The sequence below is a fragment of the Zeugodacus cucurbitae genome, chromosome 5, assembly GCF_028554725.1.
Source record: "Zeugodacus cucurbitae isolate PBARC_wt_2022May chromosome 5, idZeuCucr1.2, whole genome shotgun sequence".
Taxonomy (NCBI): domain Eukaryota; kingdom Metazoa; phylum Arthropoda; class Insecta; order Diptera; family Tephritidae; genus Zeugodacus; species Zeugodacus cucurbitae.
The window spans coordinates 39,559,290-39,581,829 of NC_071670.1; the positions used below are offsets into that span (position 1 = coordinate 39,559,290).

At 37.8% G+C, this 22,540-nt stretch overlaps 1 protein-coding gene across 5 annotated transcripts in view; it reads right to left on the minus strand.

Annotated features, from left to right (window-relative positions):
- LOC105215508 (uncharacterized) overlaps positions 1–22,540 on the minus strand; it is a 360,283-nt gene that overhangs the window by 25,790 nt on the left and 311,953 nt on the right. For all 5 annotated transcript variants that reach the window (XM_054232144.1, XM_054232145.1, XM_054232142.1 and 2 more), the window contains one exon: positions 18,441–21,036. In XM_054232144.1, coding sequence (XP_054088119.1) covers positions 18,441–20,478 — 2,038 coding nt within the window. In that variant the 5' untranslated portion in view covers positions 20,479–21,036. The remainder of the gene's footprint in view (positions 1–18,440; positions 21,037–22,540) is intronic.

Genomic DNA, 22,540 nt, shown 5'->3' on the forward strand with positions numbered 1-22,540 from the left:
TCAGTATCGCAAATAAATTTTAATATCACATTGAACTCACTTACGGACTCGAAAAAATACATTCCGTGGCTAATAGATGTCGCTAATTACGAAATCATTGAATCCACAAAATCGAAAATTTTGATCGAAATATATCCGTTGGTGAATGAGTTGCGGAAAAAAAGAAAAAAAAAAGAAATAAACCATTTGGAAGTTTTTATGTAAGCAATTACTGATGATGGACTAAATTAGGTTTTATATGGTTATTTTAGAGACAAGAGACAAGAACACTTTGACAAAACTTAATTTGAGGCGTTTAAATACGATATAAAGTTGCACCCCGAAATAGCGCAAGAATTTTCTCAAAGCGCCTCAAGCGAATTAAGTATTTTTTAGGAAGAAATTTTACAAAAGTTAAATTGTGTAGGCTCTCCAATCCAGGACAAAACTGGATGAATGAAAATGAGTAAAGGCATCATGTTTATTAGGGTTGATAACGAATTTTTTTACAGTTTGAAACTGATTTTAAGATTGAAAAAAATTACAAAAACGCACAAAGCATATCTGATACAGGTGGTGAGGCCTTTATCTAAGTAACTTTAAGTTCATTCGATGAGGAGGTCAGTTTTAAACTTTTTTAAACGAAGCAAAAAGTACAGAGAAATTGTTTTATCAAATTTGTCGCATTTGTCGACGAAAGTCGAAAAAATCGACGGTATCAATGATAGCTTGAAAATTTTCGATCGATCGAATTCGAAGTCGCTGTGGATTCAATGATTATAACAAACATTTGAGCTAATACTCTTAAAGAGAAGCGAGGTTAACGGGACTGACTCTTGCGTTTGAGGTCGCATGTATAGCCAAAGTGGTTAGAGTCTTTCACAAATTAAATCGATAAAAATTTCAATGTCAATCAGTTCGCTGCATACGCTCCAGGTGTGCCTACCCAGATGATTCGATCACCTCCTCACATAGAGTGGACTTTCATATTATTTTTGGAATACTCAAAATAAATAAAATAAATTTATTTTTTATTTAGAAAAGAACCAAAGTTTCAATCCTTATACCGAGTAGTTACATCTTAAATATATTAGAACATGGAGAAACACTAAAATGAGAATGAATTTAACTTTCGAAACGGTTTATCTCGGTTCAATTTCAATTGTAACTACCCTAATACATACTCAGTAAGCTTTGATTTAATTTGACAACACCTTACTCATCTCTTCGACAAATAATTGATTTCAATACAGCGAACATGTTCAATATAATATATAAATAAGCTGATATTTTTGTATACATGTACGTATGTAGGTATGTACATTATCTACAAATAGATACTTTAAATCGAAAAGTCATTTAATGACAAATGACTAATCGCATTAAAATAAATGTATGAAGGTATTAATACCTCCATACTCATTAAATAGTATACTCATTCTTACCTAAATTTTTAGGAGACCACCCTTATAATTCATTCAAAATATATTAAATATATTCTAATATATCCAAATTACTTACACCATACAAAATTGTAATTTAAATACCTGTTGCATGAGTAGATATGTAGTTTAACATAAGTTGGACCCTTTACTGTCAGTAAGTAAGTAGATTAATATGACTATATAAGGAACGAGGTAACTTACAACCCCCAATGGGAGCACAAGCGCGTGGCGAAACGTCAAGACCTTTCATTTGTGTTCATATTTGACAATTGCTAGCTGAGATCTATAGTCAAACTTGCTTAATATCTGATTTCAGACACATTCTGAAAAATGTGACGCTCTTAGCAAACTAGGATATATATTCAAAGTAATTGATTACTTCAGTCGTTACTAAGATTTCAAAAGAAGGTATCAACAGGTATATTAATATAAAAGCCTAATTTACAAATAAGATTTGTAAAGGGATTTCGCGGTTTTTATCTATCAATATCTCCACCTCAATCCTCTCTATATCTGTATTTCTATCTATACATATGCCTATCTTTTTCTAAATCTCTTTCCTATAACTCTCTATTTTTTCAACTACTCAATTAAATCATAATTATAGATTTATTTAAAAACACCTGGAATTCCCACACTTTCCAAAATGTATATTTATCGAAAACTCAATCAGACAGGCGCCATAAAATATGCAGAGCGCCCCTTATTCGCACAATAATATCAAACACGCATAAAAGCCGCTTAAATTAATATTGTTTAGCTATGTAAACTGTGTATGTAACTATTAATAAATGACATGACAGCTAATCTAAAACCATTGTACCATAAAATCACATCAACAAATCCAAATACAATTGCGTAATTCAACAAAGTACACCGAACTGAAATCAAACATTTGTCATTTGACGTTTAATTATATGCTAATTATGGATAACGTATGATAGCAGGTTTATTTACCGTTATTTGTGAAAATGCATATAGTAAAGCAAGGTGACCACTGTAGTAGCTATCTTTTGAGGAAAATCTTGAAAATAATTGGGTTGGGAAATAGGGAGCGGCTGTATAGGTATAACTAAAATCTATCATATGTATAGTTTTATAATAAAATACAAATGGGATATATTGCTCAGCTAGTCAAATTATGAGTATTTATCTTGTGTTTAGAACTTCAATTAATACCAACATAGGTTAAAATAGATTATTGGTTCAATCTCATTCAAGATATTATTTTTTAGTACTACTTAGTTATGCTTCTACTACATTTGCTGGAAAGTCTCTAACCTTGTTTTAAAGTACTAATGTAAACTAACTATAAATAGAATTATTGAAAAGTTTCATAACATTTCGGCTACTTTTGGAATTTTTGTTAACAATGACTTGGTTCGATAAAACCGTGTTTCTTGGTGGGAAAACACACTGTTGATGCAAAACATCGCCTTGATAAGTTTTATAGCAAAACTGCCCCAGCATATTCACCGGACTAGTTTGCTGTTATAGGAACCGTATCACCATAAATGATGCTCCCTGTTCTGGAACGAATGATAGAAAAGAATGTAGGTTATACATGAAGTAGTCCACAACTCACCGTATTTGCCCCGAGATTACTTCGTTTTTCCCAAGCTCAAAAAGTAGTTAGAGTAATGAATGGTTATATGTAGCACTGTTATAATAATGATATTCCTACACGTAAATGGAGCTTATGTCGAAAAATATAGCCATATTTTAATTTCAAAAAATTCTTTCATTATTAGCACAAAGACTGAGATTCACCTATATAATTTTATTCGTACTGCAATAAATTTGTTTGCATCTAGAGACAACTATAAGATGCAATAATATTCATTCAGAATTGATTGATCGGTATCCAAGATAATATTGGTTGGGAAAGTACTTTTTTGAATAAATTCCTTTTCTAAAAATAATCAATTTGCAAGCTCATTTGACTAATTTCTGGCGCTACCGATTGTTCATGCTACCAGAAAATGCAAAATATATTATAAACGGCGAAAAAAGTACAAACAAAGCCATTAACGGTGTCATCCCTTGTGATGGGTTTATCATAAATTGCTTATATAACATGTCTAGACTACCGCTCAGTTGTCAGCTGGAAACTTTGAATGCGTTTTTCTCAAATCCGTGTTTTCTCGAACTTTCCTCCATCATATCTCAAAAACGGCTTGACCGAATGACTTTAAATTTATAGGGTACATTCAGCACATGTCACAGCATGGAACGCTCTGTTATTATTTCAAAATTCCAAAAACTTCGATTTTTTATAACAAAAAACTAAATAACAAACGCAAAATTCGCAATTTTCTTTTCAAATGTCTACCAAAAATCCAATTTTTGGTATATTCTCTTGATATTACTTTTTTCCTTTTCGATAAGCCAGTCAGCCGGAATCGTGGAGGAAGTGTGCGAGGGTGTTCAGAACGCTGTAACTCAAGTTCTACACCATATTTTTAGCATAAAATTTTTATTTAGACTATCAAAATAAAATGATAATAAACTTAAGTTTCTATCTACTTAGTGGTCATTGAAAAAGAATTCTAAAAATCACTAAAAATAGGACGTAATATATTTAAAATAGTAAATGAAAGAAAAATGTTAATCATTAGAGATGGTCATACGTACGTTTATATATTATTAAAAGTAAAATTGGGTAGCAGCTTCCCTGGATGCTGCAAATCCAGTTAAAAAAGAAAGAAATTTTGTGAATTATTTGTGGATAAGCCAGCCTTCCATCTATGGGAATTTAATAAATAATTGATTTGTATTAGAATACTATAAGCCGGCTGCTGCCAACCCGTTCATCAATGTGTAATGCATAAGTGATTTCGTATAAGAAAGAAGACTACATTCTGTCAAATAAGTACCCGGAAATTTGAAATAAAACACAAACATCCTTCAAAATAGGCCCCTTCTGAGGCAATACACTTCTTCCAACGAACAATCCAATCATCGAAACACTTTTTAAAGCTATATTCCGCGATGGCCTTCAGTTCTCGTTGCGAATTAGTTTTGATGTCTTCAAAGCGCTCAAAACGGGTTCCTCGAAGTGGTAGTTTGAGTTTTGGAAACAGGAAAAATTCACACGAGGCCACATATCTGGAGAGTACGATGGTTGTTCGATGATATTTGTTGAATTTTTGTTCAAAAACTCGTTCACAATGATCGCTTTGTGCGATTCACTTTTTGAAGAAAATTCAGATCTTTTGGCACCAATCCCGATGTGACTTTCCGCATACCCAAAACATCAATCAAAATATGACGCGCAGTCTCATGAGACATGTCCATTATTTGGGCTATCTCTCGCAAACTATAATGATTTTCGAGGACCATTTCTTTTATTTTGTCGACGTTTTCTTCAGTTGAAGAGGTCGACGTCCTGAACGTGGCAAATCGTTCACTTCTTTTCGCCCCTCTTTGAACGATTTATACCAATCGTAAACTTGAGTTTTCGGCATGGTTGAAACACCAAATGTTTTTTTCAACATTTCCAACGTTTTGGCACAAGAAATTTCATTTAAAACACAAAATTTCACAGAAAAACTTTGTTCAATATTTTTATCCATAGTAAAAATCGCAACGCACCCAAAAGGTTGACTTGTTCCTAATGACGCCGTAAGCAAACTAGATGACACATAGCAATAAAAATTGACAGAATACTGGCTGACAGTTGTGCCAATCTGGGAAAAAATATTTTAGAAATATTCTCAGCGGGAAAATTTAAAATGTGAATTTCCAGGTACTTATTTGACAGAATGTAATCTAAAAACGAAGTAAAGTAATAAAGTAAAACATTCAAACATAACCAAAAATGTGTATAATTTAAGTATTTAGTTGAAGAGTTTTCGGTTAAAAAGAAATACAAAATAAAAATGAAAAACTCAAAGTTGGACATGGTTACTGGTGAAACATTGCACTCAAAAACACGTTTAATGTCAAATATTTAGCCCAAAACTACCTTATATGAGACAACATAATACTAACCAACTTCACAATTAAGGTGATTTTTACTCTAAGAATATCTAAGCTGAAACGCATATTCCAGTACGGAACTTCAACTCCCAACTTTGCCTTTTTCCTACAAATTGATATTATATTCAAATCTTTGCATCTACTTATTGATTTAATCGAGCAACTCATAATAAATTGCCCACATTAAACCCGCCATAAAAAGCTAAATCCAACTGCACTCCGTAAAAGTAAAAAAATGCAAAATTAATAATCATTATGCTAATGTGAAATTGACTGAATTAATTCGAATGCGCCGAAATATAAAAATTGCAAATTGCAAAAATCAAAATTAATAAGACACTTGCGTATTCAAACCGCGCTGGTAGAAACGAGAGGAAGAGAGAGCGTAGCACGCAAAAATGGCAGACAGCGCTGCGAAGCACCACAAACCGATGTGAGTGGCGTGGTGTGCCACTGATTGCTGACTCAACGCCAATCGAGCACGACACACCGCGAACTCACCACCAAAAACAGAATGTGGCCAAAAACATTGCCGAAGGTCGAACTGCCTAGCCGTGTTATGGCTGACTTGCTGCGTTAAATTGATAGGCCATATATCCAGTAGCTGTGCTAGTGCGCTGCTCTTGGGGCAAATTCGACTTGTTGGCTGTGGCAAGGACTGCAAGTGATTGTGATTTCTCCCCAAAGTATTTTACGCGAAATAATTTGCAAATGTGTTATCAGCTGATGAAATCCACATAAATTTCACGAATGCTTGCAAGCGTTCGGCGCGCACACACACACACACACTCAACGAGGAGCGAATGAACGAACGAATGAGTGCGCGTTATTTAACGTGCATTGAATTGTAGCATGCTTTTAGGCGCGAATAATCCTTCGCCTCGAAAATAATTATATGTGCGCTTGTGGATTTCAATAAACGACTACATTTAGTTGAAGAGCTATCCTTAGCACGCACACACCAACACACACTGCTTGAAATATGGACTGGAAGTGCATTGGATTCAACGCCAAAAAGAACAAAGCCAAGAGCTAAGAATTCAAGCGACGTATGAAAGAGAGGGAGACGCCTTGTAACCACGGCGGGAATAAATCAAAAATTTAATGAGCTATAAAAATAGCAATTTTAAGGCGAGAATAAAATAGGAATTTTGTGATGTGAATAAAGTCACCACACAGGCGGCCAGGCATTTGCTGAGGCGGCAAACCAAAAAGCCGACAGGATATGAGTAACCGCCTATGTGGGCTGCAAGAAGTATGTGTATCTTTTATGCATTTACTTTTGTAGAGCAAGTCCTCAGTTGTTGTTGTCGTGGGAAATCGTTTAAGCACTCGCTACTCGCTGTGCCGCCCGTCTAGCGCTCGAGCACATAAACTATGCATGCAGAAAGCTGCTGGATTTCGGCGCAAAGAAAACGGCACAGATTCGCCTGCTTGTGTGTGTGGGTGTGCGTTGGGTTAGCTACTTAAATTCTATTCTTGCAGAAGAATGGCAAAACGCGAAAATAATAATAACAATAATAATGGCAGAAAGCGAAAGACAACCGGCTGCCGTCGCGTCGCGTATGCAAAACAGCACACACAGTGAGTCCTTTTTGTAATTGCTGCAGACATAAATAATGGCGATAATTAGAATTGCAAAGCGTTGGTTGCATATTTTATGGTTGGGAAATGATTTAAGGTAATGGAATTTCGGGCGACGAAATGACATCACGCGTTTAATGAAAAAATAATACTTGTGATATTGCCACATCGTACGTGGTGCTAAGCTACTCTTTTTTGCCATTATAGGGTTTGTTTGAGTTGTGAACGTATTGAATGGTGGACCTCTTAAATATGTACATATATATATACATACTGTTCTCCTTGCAACTTCAAATCCATTCTCAAGAAATAGCATTGAAAATACTAAATTTTTTGTAATTCAATCTTTGGTTTGACTTGTAAGGAGGTGAGAAACAAGATCCAACTATTCACATAGAACAACAAAGCATTTGTCAACTTAGGTATCACTTATTTCGGTTATCGGTCATTGGAATATATTCCAAAGATATAGAGCTGAAGGCTCTCTAAATGGTACCGAGTCTGTAGCGCAAAGTAAGTCTATAATCATAGAAGGAGAATAAATACATTTTAAATGGTCCTAAAATGAATATAAATACATTTCTCTGAAAGAAATCTATGTAGAAAAAATTATTTTTACCATCCTCATTTAGAGTATCTTATATACATATGTATTTTGTATTTGTTTGTATAAATCATGTCATTCAATGGTTTAGTATATGGATCTACAAATTATGCAACGAACATAGGCGTTATAACGCAATAATAATTTTAAATTTTCCAAACCGATGTGAACAATATATGGTTTCTAAGAGCTTCCTTAAGTGAATAAAATAAAAAACGCTTGGTGGCGAAATACCGCAGAAGAGTATCGAGTCTAAGTAACCGGATTAGATCTACATTTAGAACTAATCAAGTGCTATGATCTCAGTAATATAATATAAATCCCGCACAAACGGTACTAAAAATCAATATAGCGAAGACAAAACTCATGTGCATCAACACAACCGAAACGCCAAATCTACAGATCGCTGACACATGTCTCAGAGAAGGCGATGAGTTTTGCTCCTTAGGTAGCATTATAACTAAAATGGTGGATCAGCAAATCGAAATCGAATATCCAAAAGTCACGCTGTCTTCGGCATGTCGGATTAAGTCTGGAGATCGACACATAAATCCATACGTACGAAGCTAAAAATATTCGATTCAAGCGTGAAATCAGTTGTGCTATATAGCTGCGTGACGTGGAATATTGCAGCGAACGTTTTACAAACGCTGCAATCCTTTCTTACTCGATGTGGATATTCTGGCCAAACGTTATTAGTAATGCTAACCTCTGGGCCGTAACCAGGCAGCTACCGATCCATATAGAAATTCCACGTCAGAAATGGAATTGGATCGGCCACAATTTGCGAAAGCCTCACGAAGACATTAGTAGAACAACGCTAGACTGGAATTCCCAATGAAGCCGAAGACGCGGGAGACCAACCAACACATGGAGATGGAAAGTTGAAGCAGATGCACAGAGAAGTGGTTATTCTTGGAGAGAAATTAAATTCCTAGCTTTAAATAAAAATAAGTATAATTTGTTTATTGAGGCCGTATGCTGCATTTAGGAATTATGGGAAAATACTCTTGGTATTTTCAAGACAGCCACCAACCTTATATGGATCAGACGTTCATACCGAATAGTTCTCTTAGATGAGATAAAATGAAATAACTTGCTAATATTTGTCATTCAACAACTACCAGAAATCTATGAAGCCTTACTGTCGTTTATTCATTGAAAGTGTGGACCTTGATTCGAGAAATATGCATAAAATATTTATAGAGATTTTAAACGATAAGTGAGTTTACAGACTGATTCCTCATTAATTTAGCGAAATGGTTCGAAATTGCTATTTAAATGAGCTAAAGAAAAATATTGATGATCGCGACGCATCGAGTGGTAAAAACTGCAAAAGTGAGGGCTGATGGCACAAACTATATATTATAATAATTTTAAATTTTGAAATTTTCGCCATTTGCTTGCAACACTGTACCTTTAGTGCATTCCAAATAAGTATGTAAATGTGTATTTGTAATTATTTTGAGCCAAACAACCAAGAAAATAAGTCTGTTTTTGCAGCAAAAGCAATCTGAATCAACCAGCGTGCGCACATACATTTTGTATGTTTTTATTCCAGCCGCCTGTATGCGAGTGCATGCTATAAATTATGCAGAAATATGGCAACACAGGCAGCACAAACCGCAGCGCACCGCACAGCACAGCAGAAGGCAATGCCACTGGCGTTGGTTGATTCGTTTCTGCACAGCGAGTGTGGTTATTGAAGACCACAGAGCGCCATTGCTCCACGGACTGCTGGTGATTTTTGCAATGCTTTTGGTAACAGTAACAACAAAAACAACAAATAGGAATTTTATGCTAAAACAAAGCAACGCTTATGGTACTACTGCTTGTTGTTGTGGGCGGTGGAAATAAATTTCATTGTGTGTAAAAATAAAAAAAGAAAAGTTCGAAAAAAATATTAAAAAAAATTCTGTAAAAAGCGCGCTGAAAGAAAGACGCCGAAAACAATGTAAAAGTGGAAGCGAAAACATTATTTGAAAGAAGTCAGCAAAATTACATAAGCTGTTTTATGTGCTATGCGCGGTGTATTATTCTTTCTTTTGGCTTTCTTATGGAAAATTAGATTTGGAAATTGCAACGCGAGTGGAAAATTTGTATTCAATGCATTAAATATACGAAATGGAATTCCTGATGAATAATGAGGCGGAATGTGCTGAAATGGCGAAAAGGCAGTGTATATCAGAGATTTTTAAGAATAATGTGGCTAAGTGTGGGTGGGCATATGTAGATACGTACATATGTGCAGCGGAATTTATGGGTGGTGCTGTGGCTGCATATGGGTGTTATGGATAACATGGTGTGGATAGTTATGTATAGAATGTTTTAAAAGCTTTCTTTACCTCAAGTAAATGGAAATTAAGGATTTTGTGTATATACATATATATGTCTGTATATACTGTGTATAGTGTTGTTCATAAAACTAGCAGCGCTTTCTAATATATTAAATGGTTCTTCTTCTTCTTGACTGGCGTAGACACCGCTTACGCGGTTATAGCCGAGTCCAAAACAGCGCGCCACGTATCCCTCCTTCTGGCAGTTTGGCGCCAATTGGTTATTCCAAGCGAAGCCAGGTCCCTCTCCACCTGGTCCTTCCATCGGAGTGGAGGTCTCCCTCTTCTTCCACCAGCGGGTACTGCATCGAATACTTTCAGAGCTGGAGCACCTTCATCCATTCGAACAACATGTCCTAGCCAGCGTAGCCGCTGTTTTTTTATTCGCTGGACTATGTCTATGTCGTCGAATAACACATACAGCTCATCGTTCCATCGTCTGCAGTATTCGTCGTTATTAAATGGTTCTAATTTTACTAAATATAGAATATGTTGTTTACAGAAACAGAAGCACGATAATATATAAGGTCTAGTAGAAAGAAAACAATTAATTTTGTATTAAATTTAAAGTTTAAATTCGAGTTCGACAGGAAGAGGAAGTACTCATTTGGTGTCGGGCCTGGATTGTAAGGTTGAGGGATTAGAAGCCTCCAAAACACAGTACCCGAAGTCTGGTTTGGTATTGTCCTGATCATACAAAATTCCTGTTTTATTGTCCAAAGGCCTTTCCTGGGCAATCTATGTCTTCTAGCTGTCTAATTGCTGAGAGTACAGGTTCGAAATAAGAGTTTGTCCGTAGGAGAGCAGCTCATAGTAGATGCTTCCACGTCAACCCAACAGACATATAACCAAAACCATTCTGATTATCAATTCTATCTTGCCTTCCGATTGCGCGGAGTCACCACGTTTCTACCAGGACCCCATTTGTTTGACGTTGTCGTAAGTGACCTTTCGTCGCCTGTAACCATCCGCTTCAGAAATATATCGAATCTGCTACGATTCATGTATGGAAGTTCGGGCTATGAGGTTTTTGGACCTCTTTTTGTATTCAGCTTTATTTAAATGGTTCCAAGCGGTTCTTGTGCAAGGAGCTACCTGGGGAATTGAAAAAATGTTACTTGACGGTCGGTGTCGACGATTACCGTCAATTCGAGAATTGATCCTCCAGAACGTAGTGCCGGTACCGGAACGGAATCGACGAAACAAAAATTACACTTTAATGGCTGTTACAGTTTCAGGACCGTAAACACAATTCGCGTTTTGAAGCTTTTCTTCAGCTAATGATAGCATTATGTCCTCAAGTATGTGCACAGAAAAAAGTGGTCCAAGAGTGGACAGATTTATTATATCGGATTAAAACCATAGTGTATTAGTTAACATTCGAACCAAGTTAAGGTTCTAAGTAAGCTTTATGGCCTTTATTGAATACAGCTAGCCATAATCGACCTTTTCTACAAATTCAGGTATTTTATGTTTTGTGGTGGTACCATCACCATCTGTTGTCTGATATGGCAATGATCCTTTTGGAGACTCAAGTTCTTGTTTTAAAAATATTTTGCTTCAAAGTTTAATTATTGATACAAATTTGGATATTTAGCAAATTTCTTTCATATTAATGGAAGGCTAGCTGCTCTATTTCTAAACCCCACTAAACATATTTTAATTGATATATACATAAGTACATATACATACAATTTGTTACATTTTACTACTTCTAAGTATTTCTTTAATTCTTTAATCTACACAATTAATTCTCCCAAGTGCACATACACACTTACTCTGAGACACACATACATCCGCACCTGGGCACAAAAAAGCGCACAAATTACCGAATTTCTTATTGCCAGCCGTAAAAGTTATCGCCTTGTTGATTGGCAAACACAAAAAAAAATTAACATCCCTCTCCACCACTCCCCACTCTCGCCACCGCGCTATACAAAAGTGGAAATGGAAATGAAAATGCGCTCCATTTTAATGGACACGATTATGCTGAATTATTCGCAGCATTTTAACAATCTTAGATTAGGCTTGTTTGTTAGCACGCGATTGGTTATGCGAATCGTCGGTATTATTTTTCCGTGTTTCTCACATTTCTAACGGACGCAACAGCACGCTCACGCACACACGCAATGCATCCGCTCAAGGGCCATAAAAAATTCGCCAAAAAGGCTCAAGTAGCCTTTGCGGAATGTGGTCCTAAAATAATAATAACTCAGCAATAAATCCCGTTTGAGTGTTTCGTTTTGGTTAACATGTAGTAAACAGCTGTTGGCCGCGAAATAAAATGCAGACGCGTGCTCTGTATATTAAATTCATAATTTACACAGCGCGACTACAAATGAGATGTTCGACGGCCGACGACCGACGACCGACGGTGACAGGTTGTCAAGTAAATTCGCATTCACCACATTCTTCATCACATTTTTATATTTTTATGATTTAAGGCATTAAAATGAATTTAATTACAAGCAAATAAAATATGTACTGTATACTGTTAACATAACTGTTTCTTTTTTTCTGAAAATAATGAATTTGTGTTTAATTTCATTCGAAGGTTGGTCGGTAGGAGTGACGCCACTCAAATTAAGGTGAAATTTAAAAAAATAAAGAAAATGCGACAGCAGTATGGAACATTACAATCGGTCAACAAGTGGGAAATTCGTATTCTATCTATCTTCGGGCTAGCGATAATGTCAAGCTCAGGAAACTAACCGAAAAACAAAGATTTTTGGATATGCTTGGCGTTAGCGAAAGAACATAGTAAAAATTATTAAAAGTTAAAATTGGAAATCATTAATTATTGTTCGGAAGAGGCAAATAAACTCTAAACTCAATATACTTGAAGTCCTCGAAGCTCATTTAAAATTTTGAAATGTGAAAGAAATGACTTCGAGGTTTTGACCAGTAACTCTTAATGCTATAATATTATTTAGAGGATTTTGATTTTTTCTGGAACATATTCATCTATTCCGTCCATATTGTCCTTGCCACTCTAAAGGAGTTAAAAATGGAAAATGGATGGTGGAGGAAACACTGTGATGGGTATCCTTCTCTTCCACAGGAGTAGTAGTAATGTTCACGAATATAATGATGCTGGAAGCTGTTAGAACATGAATTCGTACTGCACTAATTATGTTGTATTTATACTTATTTGGATAGGAGCAAAGCTAACCAGAAACCGAGCATAGGACTACAATAGATTTCTGGAATAATAAGAATTATTTGAATATCTCCCAGTTATTTTCGCCGAAAACCCATCGCAATATTAGCAAGAGTACTATCCGTCGAACATCACAATGGTGCTATTCGAGTACTAATCCTGCACTGATTTGGGAGTTTGATGCTTTACACATCTACAAAATGAAATTCTGAAAATATTATTATGTTGAATATGAATATAGACGATTAAGAGATAACAAAATCGACGATTTGATCAATGGTCTGCCGAGACATTCTTAGATATACATGCCTAAGGTACAGTGACCATTTGCGGATTATATCTTTATTAGACAATTAATTGAACAGCGAATCGAAAATGCTGAAGAATATTTTCTAAAGAACTATGCACCCCTTGGCGTATGATCACACAAAACTCGAGCCCTTTTTGAAGCGGATGGTGACAGGCGACGAAAAATGGATCACATACGACAATATCAAGCGAAAGCGGTCGTGGTCGAAGGCCGGTAAATCGTTCCAAACAGTGGCCAAGCCGGGATTGACAGCCAGGAAGGTTTTGTTGCGTGCTTGGTGGGATTGGAAGGGAATCATCCACTATGAGATGTTCCCATATGGTCAGACGCTTAACTCTACTATCTACTACGAACAACTGGACCGCTTGAAGCAGGCGATCGACCAGAAGATCGACCAACTGTCCGAGTTCTTAGCAAATAAGAGGGGGGGCTTCTATGAGGGGGGGTATTATGAAGTTACCGTCTAAATGAAAGCAGATTATCGAACGAAATGGCGCATATCTGAACTAAATCCGATCATTTGTAACATTTTTTATAAAGCATTGAATACAGAGCAAAAAAACGGAAGGGATATTTGTCAGTCTAATATTAACTAACTTACCTGACAGAAATAAATAACTAACAGAAAAAAATATAATTAACATTATCATCTCTATATAAACACACGATGATATATAGAAGGGCAATGACCACAATTCGTCATTCCTCGGAGGTTACAAAAATATAATGACCTTTAGGATTCGACAAATGAGCTTTCTCCTGTCATTGCGGAAATTCAATAGGGTCAGTGAGCCTCGAGGACATCTTGATGATCATCTAAAACATTGTAAATCAATTCAATATTTTCTACAATTTTAGATCATATATTGCTACTAAACGGGACAATGTCGCGGTTTCTGCTTAAATCCATTAGATATTAGTCTAATAAATTCCATAACAGTATTTTTTCTTTAGAGATTAAACTTCAACCAAATGAATATACTCGCACGTTGAAAAATATACATTTCCTCTCCAGCAAGTATGTATGTATGTGATTGGCGTTGCAACCGTTTAGCCGGTTATAGCCGAATCGACGATAGTGCGCCACCTGTCTCTCTCCTTCGCAGTTCGGCGCCAGTTGGAGATCCCAAGTGTAACCAGGTCGCTCTCCACCTGGTCCCTCCAACGGAGTGGAGGCCTTCCCCTTCCTCGGCTTCCTCCGGCGGGTACTGCATCGAACACTTTCAGGGCTGGAGTGTTTTCGTCCATTCGGACAACATGACCTAGCCAGCGTAGCCGCTGTCTTTTTATTCGCTGAACTATGTCAATGTCGTCGTATAACTCGTACAGCTCATCGTTCCATCGTCTGCGGTATTCGCCGTTGCCAATGTTCTGAGGACCATAAATCTTGCGCAAAATTTTCCTCTCGAAAACTCCTAGTGTCGTCTCATCTGATGTTGACATCGTCCAAGCTTCTGCACCGTAAAGCAGGACGGGAATGATAAGCGACTTGTAGAGCTTGAGCTCCAGCAAGTAATCACGCCTTATAATCAAATATCCCGCATATTAACCTCATTAAGCACTGATCGCTTCAGTTTGAGCCGTAATATGATTCGAAATTGCTGACAGATCAAAAGGAATGCAAATTATTTGCAAACAGCGGAGACAAAGAACGATTTGCATAATACCCCGATATATGAATGAAGAGTGATATATATACATATATACAAATATACAATTGTAATTGCCGTCACATGAAAGGCAGACAGACAGACAAACAGAGAGACAGAGGAACAATCACTAATAATGAACCCAACACAATTCAGCGCGATGGATTCATTCGTTCGTAGGCACTTAAGTGGTCGCGCATGATAAATGTGATAATTACTGAGACGGGCGAGAAATATGCAGTCCAAAAAACAAAACCAAAAAATGGCAGAGCCAGAAGAAGACTACATTGTTTGAGTGCACAGCTGCGAATCATTATTTCGGACATTAAATAAATAATATAGCTTTTTGTAGCGAATATTATCGCTTTGAGTGCGCAAATGTGAGGGCGATATGTTATTGTTTAAAATTGTATGCTGCCACCCCCGACCCTTGGTAAACCGTAAAAGCAACGCTGGACAAAAACATTAAAAATTTCGCTCGCAAAAAATAAAAAAAAAAAACAAAGAGAACACGGAGCGTGCTGCTGCTTAATTTTTTTCGAAAGTAGGGCGCGGCAGCGGTGAAAACATTTTCATTTTCATTTTCATTACGGCATTTCAACAATTCGCTGCGAGAATTAATTACCATATTTATCATTGAGACAATAACGCCACCGGACAGGCGGAAAAGACTGGAAAATAATTGTGTGCGTATTGTTCAGGGCGCAGCTGTAAATGGGAGTGAGAGTGAGAGTGTGTGTGTGTGGGACTGGGTCCACTTGGTGCTTGGCGAGGACGAGTTGAGTGCAAATAAATTGGCATGACGTGGCGTGGCATTGCATGGTTTATTTGGCTCAGCGCTCAGCTCAGCTCAGCGCAGCTCGGCACGGCGTGAATGGTCACGCTATAAACGAAGGATTTACGAGAAAGCCCCACCAACTATAGCAATAATGACGACAATGATCACGTCAAAGAACACGAATGGCGACCGCAAACGTGAAAACCCCATTACGACACTGCAATAACAATAAAGTCGGTGGTGAAAGACAACAACAGCAAAAACAACAAAACAGCAGCTGCGATGATAACAATAAAGGATTTTTTTTTTGGCAGAAAAACGTGAAAAATTACTTATCGCAAATAGTTGCAGAAAAATACTAGAATTGCAACAATAATTGCAATAATAATTTGCGCACTCAAGTGTTGCTAATGTGCGGGAAGAGAGTATAAAAAATACATAGCAAAATAAAAACGGAAACGGAAGGACACAGGTTAAGCTGCATGAATCAATTTTGAAATAATACGTCATTCAGTTGTAGTATGCGAACAGGGTTGCCAACACCTCATTAAGTATAAAATAAGATAAGCGAAATAATTAATGATGGCATATACTATATAATATTATGAAGTGTAAATTCTTCAACTTGCTTTATATTTATATCATGCTAATAGAACAATGCAGGTGGATAGTGGAAAGCTAAAATTACTACTGATTCATCAAAGCAACAAATCCGATGTATGTTATGTAAAATTGCACCAAAAAGAGGCCATTTTCTTACGAGGTTTCGGAGAGACATTACTTGTGATAACCAACAAGGAAGTTGAAAGAATTTAATCGAATTCAATGCGGTTATAGCCTATTCGCATAGGACATAATTAATCAATTAACTGGTCCTTACTCGCTGATTTAGAACGATTTACCATACTCAAAAAGAATCCCATTTTTCTACATTACTTTCTAATCGAATTTTAATCGAATTGAAAAGGAAATACAAATCTGCGACAAATAACGTATTTGTAAATTATACTACTCGACGGCTATAAAAGCCTTTTCGCACAACCAGATTAATTGATCAATTAAAATTTTAATTGAGAAACCAGGTTTTGGCCTTCGCACTAGGTAATCGATCAGCTCTTATACATTTTTGTTTTTTGCTTTTCATAAGAAGTTGGTAAATTTCTAGAATAACACATCTCAAATCGGGGATTATTTACAATTTATATTATGGCAGAAATTGTGAGAGATGAAGTTAAAGATTTACTGTCAACAATTTGTTATATGTCGATAATAACATTTTTTTTTTGTCTTTTAATACTTGATATGAGTCAAGAGCAGCATAGCTTCTTCGATAAGCTTGATAACCAAAGAACTACAGAGCTAAAAGTCACATTTACTTATGTTCGAGAGCCATAAAAGTAGCTTCTACAGATTTTATACTTCAGCAACTAATGCAAATACCACATCTTGTACAGGTCATATATTGCTTGAGTGAAAGAAAAATAATATATCCCGAAATAATATACCATAGATCTATCAATTGTAATATAGTTTACACAAATATACGGAATGTATATGTATGATGAGGGAACATACAATACCCATCCAGAATTCATGATAATTTGGTCGGATAAACGAAATTCCGAAATATTATTGAAGCAACGTCAAAATCTCTCCCCACAGCACCTTTGAAAAGAAGTGCATTTAGCACGTTATCATTGTCACTCTGACTACCAAATAGACATTGTCACTCTGACTACCAAAAAGGCGAGACCGCTATAAGTTTGAAAACATCGAAGGTTTGGATCTTTGGGGAAGTATCACATTACAGAAATAATCGAGGAACCTGACTTTATACATATATTGTATGTCATTAATTGTGCTATCACGGGCTCAGTAGGCAATTGAAAAGCAGAGCCCTCTCTCGCAAAACTAAAGTAACGCTCTATAATTCACTCATTATACCCGTCCTGATGTATGGCGTGAAAGCATGGACGATGACCCATAAAAATGAGCACTCCTTAGGAGCGTTCGAGAGAAAAGTCCTCCGAAGGATTTATGACCCGCTACGCGTTGTCGTAGGTGAGTACCAGATTCGTTTGTTTGGCGAGCATAAAAATACTGCGGTTGTGCTGGCTCGGGCATATCGCCCGAAGAGAAGAAAACACTCGCAACGGAAAAATGTACGACACGACACCCACTGGTGGCGGACGAAGAAAAGGACGACCGAAACTTAGGTGGAATGATCAAGTGTATGTGGACTTGGCAAAAATAACGGAAAACATCAGTTGGAAAACTGAACTTTAGCACGATATGTCCTAAAACCCTCTCTGGTAATAATAATCATGCAACAAACTGCCTCAATCTACAACTACTGCTAACTGAAACTGTTGTATTGAGGATGAAAATTTGGACTTAATCTTACATGAAATAAGTTATAACCACTGAAAAATATTCCAGAACAGTAAAGTTTAAATACGGAATTAAACTTGATTATCTAGCAACTGTAACAATATTTTTGATACACTTTCACTTCCTACAATTCCATTCTACACACTTCAGATAACTTCAAGGGTTGTTAAGCATACATTGCATTACATTTCACAACAGCATTTCATTAACTTTAACCACTTACCATCATTGCTTCGCTCCAAGTACATTTTGTCCGCATGTGGGCCACTTCTGTGCGCAGCGGTGCCATCAATACCACCACCACGGCTGCCGATGCCTGACAGCATACCGCCATTATCCATCACAGTCACGCCATGTTTTATCACCTCTGTGTATTTGCCACTGCCTACGCCAACACCACCACCACCGCCACTACCCTTTCCCTCGACTACATCACCGTTCGCATTCTTCTTCTGCAAGTGATGTTTATAACTGCCTACCGTATCGTCCATGCCGAGCACCACATCAGTGCCACCGGTCACGGTGGTCGTCGTCGTATGCTGCCCATCCATGCCGGGCGTCAATTGGTCAGCGCCATCGAGATGATGATGATGATGCCGATGACTTGTGGGACTCATTGCCTTGAACCGTTTGTAAATGCAGCAAGTGACGAGCGCCAGAAATACCGATACGCCGAGCAAACCCAGCGCCATCAGCGAAACAACAACGACTAAATTGCCTTGCAGCAGCAGTTCGCGTGACCCGGGACGTTGCACCAGCAGACTAATTTGCACTGAATCCTTGCCGCCCGCATTCTCCGCCGTGCAGGTGTATGTACCTTCATCACTCTTTTCAGCAGCCACAATGGTTAGACGCGATATGAATACATCACGTCCGAACTCTTTCTCCTTCGTTTGCTCATCGCGCAGCAGTTCTATGTGCAGACGCTGTGCCTGACCGTTGGCGCAACAACCGCCACCACTGTTGGTGGTGACTGCATTAATGCCGCCGCCGATATTGCTGGTGGAGGAGCGATATTGTTGGCGGTTGTAATCCCAGGTTATGTGTGTATTCGGCGAGGCATGCACGCGACAAACCAGCGTCACATTCTCCTTCGACGTGCTGACGGAGGCACCGCGTGCCGGAAATATAATGCGTGGTTTACATGCGAAGGCCTCGGGCTGATCTTCGACCCACAACATGCCGCGCAAGTGTACGGGATAATAGCAGGCCGTAGGCGGTGTATAGAGATTGCGTTTTAGCACGAAATCGCGGAATATTTGCAGCTCGCAGGTGCAATTCCACGGATTCGAATCGAGTGACAACGCTGTTAGACGCTTCAGTGATTCGAAGGACTCTTTTCGTAGAAAGCTCAGGCGATTTCCATCCAAGTAGATCTGTGAGAGCAGCGGTACATTGCCGAACGCCTGCTGTCCGATACGCATCAGCCGATTGTGTTTCAATTCGACCTTATGCAGGTACTTGAGATTCTGGAAGACGCCATCAGAGAGCGTTTCCAAGAGATTACCATTCAGCACAATCGCGCGCACTTTCACCAGTCGCGCAAAGACATTTGCTTGCAGATTACGCAGCAAATTATTTGACAGATCCACTTCGATCAAGATCTCCAGTTGTGTAAAGGTGCGCGGATCGATCTGCTGCAGCGACGCATTACGCATGAAGAGCTTATGTAGATTATGCAAGTCAGCGTTGAGGAAGGCATTCTGTTCGAGTATAGCGACACGATTGAAGGAGAGATCCAGCACTTGCACCTCATTGCTCAAATTCTCCGGCACGGCGCTCAGCGTAAGATTCTTGCAATCGGCGGTCTTCTTGCCCGACTGCCATTTGCATAGGCAGTCACCACAGTCCATCAACCAGTCGGCATGTGCTTGCGGTGGCATGGCACAGCAGAGCACGAAGAGTATGAGTAGTCGAGGGACGGTGTACAGCAGCAATGGTGCGGAGTGGGGCGGCGCCGCAGTGGAACGGGTGTGATTGCGACTCTGCGTTGTTGCAACTTGGAATGTTGTTGGATGCGCCGTGTATCTGCGCTTTATGAAAGTGGCTTCTTTTAATTTAGTTGCGGATGCGTATACCGTTTCCTTTCTCGTCTGCTCGACTTGTTGTTGTTCCTCTCTTTGCTGCCCGGTTTTATTACCTCGTTGTTGCTGATTTATCGCTGCGTCGACTTCGTTTTCGTTGTTCTGTTCAGTTGTATTGCTGCATTGTTGTTGCTGTTGTTGTTTTAATTTTTGGCGTTTATTGCCGTGCAAACGCATTTTTCCTCAGCTTACACATTCGTTTCGATTTTACACTCACGCACAACAACAACACTGTGTTAACCCATATGTGGTCAGCGACATTTTGCGCTCAGCTGTTGTTCAGCCAAGTTGTCTTCAAGCGGCGATTTAAGCGAGCATGCAGAAGAAAAATGTTTTGTCATAATTCGCCAATGTTTGAGAGTGCGAAATGATTTGTTTTAAGCTGCGCTTTTTTTATTTGCAATTGCTACGAGTGCCGTTATCACCAAAGCGTTATGGCGGTGTTCGTAGCCTTCGCTGGCGGCTTTAGTTGCTTTTTTCGCTTTCTGTTGGCTTTACTTTTATTGCGCCAGCAATTGCTGTCCATTTAATTCGTTAATAAATGCGCTTTCGTGGCTTTTCTCACGTAATCATGTTTATGGAGCTTCTTTATTTCTTGTTGTTGCTATTAACGGTTGTTTATTTACCCTTCCACTTGATGTTTATTAACACTTTTTATATCGGCAATTCATTTCTATGCGGTGTTTTCCAACAGTTGAACGCTTACTGTAGGTAACTTAGTTTCAAAGAGACTCCCTGAAAATAGAAAATATGATTATTTTTTATTAAAAAATAAAAACAAAAAGTTCGCAATACAAAATTTATAAATTAAGAAGTGTTTTTAATATTCTGTATTGTATTTAGCTTTAAACGTGGTAATCTAAACCAAATTTCGGGTTCGTAATTAACATTGGAATTATTTATAAAGTATTATACTTATCGAAAAATTACGTATAATAAATAATAATTTTGTATAAACATTTGTTAAATGTTTCATATTTTTGCCAGATAATATTACTGTGAAGTTCCATATAAAATTCGAAGTGGATAGCGACTTAAAAAATACAGCTTTGAATTAAATCATGATCTAAAGGTCCTAAGAGACACTTCGGCTAGTATCGGCCACAAAATTCAGCATCGGCCATATTTCGCCGATTTTTTCTAGTTCCTGTAGCAAAAAAACATGGTATAAACAGGAACAGGTGGTCTGGACTATAAGGTAAACCTCCCAAACAAGCTTCCAAAGTTTCTATCGAGTCACTGTCAATATGAAAGGCCTGTCGTTGTCCTGATGGAATCCAAATCCTCTCCTATTGTCTGAATCTGGCCGCTTCTGGGCAATTGTTACATTCAGATGGTTCCATAGTTGACAGTACAGGTCCGAATTAAGTTTGACAGCAGGAGAGTACCCACAAAACATATAGCAAAACCTTCCTGACCTTCCTTGATCCTCCTTTCTTTGGCACCGTTTGCGCCGTCTCACCGCGATTCCACTACAACCGTTTTCGTTACAGAATCATCATCGGCATCAGCCAAAAATTGGAAATCGGTCGGGCATTAATTCAAGGTACTTTAAAAGATTATGTGAGTTTCACGGCTTCAAAAAATAGGTCCAAATAATGGTTCTGAAGATACAGTCTGAAGAAGTTGCATTCTTCAGGGAAGTTTTATTGTCTGTACGCGTTTATCTCAAAACGGTGTTTTCAAAAACGGTTATCAAGACATCTCGAGAAAAAGCTAACTAAACCGATATTGATGAAATTTTTGGCAGGTCTTCCTGGACGAAGGAAGCCTTTTTTTTCGTAAAAACCTCTGCCCAAAAACCAATTTTAATTGTTTTTCCTTCGTTCAAGTTCTAGTTTAAACTAAAATTAGGAGTTACTCGACGGAAATAACGGCACATTGGATATGAATCTTTAAGGGGCTATATTAGTGTGACATTATCAAAAAAACGATTTTTTTTATTACTTGCTTATTCGATAGTTTATACTTTGAAAAATATACTGCGAAAGCGGTATGGTCGTATCTGGAATAGTTTTAGAATGACAGCGACCGCTCGCTGGTATAAGCAGCTATAGTCAAAACTTTAAATGCGTTTTTCTCGAAATGATATTTCTCTAAATCGCTGACATCATAACTCAACGATACATTAACCGATCGACTTCAAATTTAAACTGAGTATTCTTGAATATATTTACTATACAATGGCCTACGATCTCTTTGATTTGTTGAAAATTGTCAATTTGGCATTAAAAGAAAG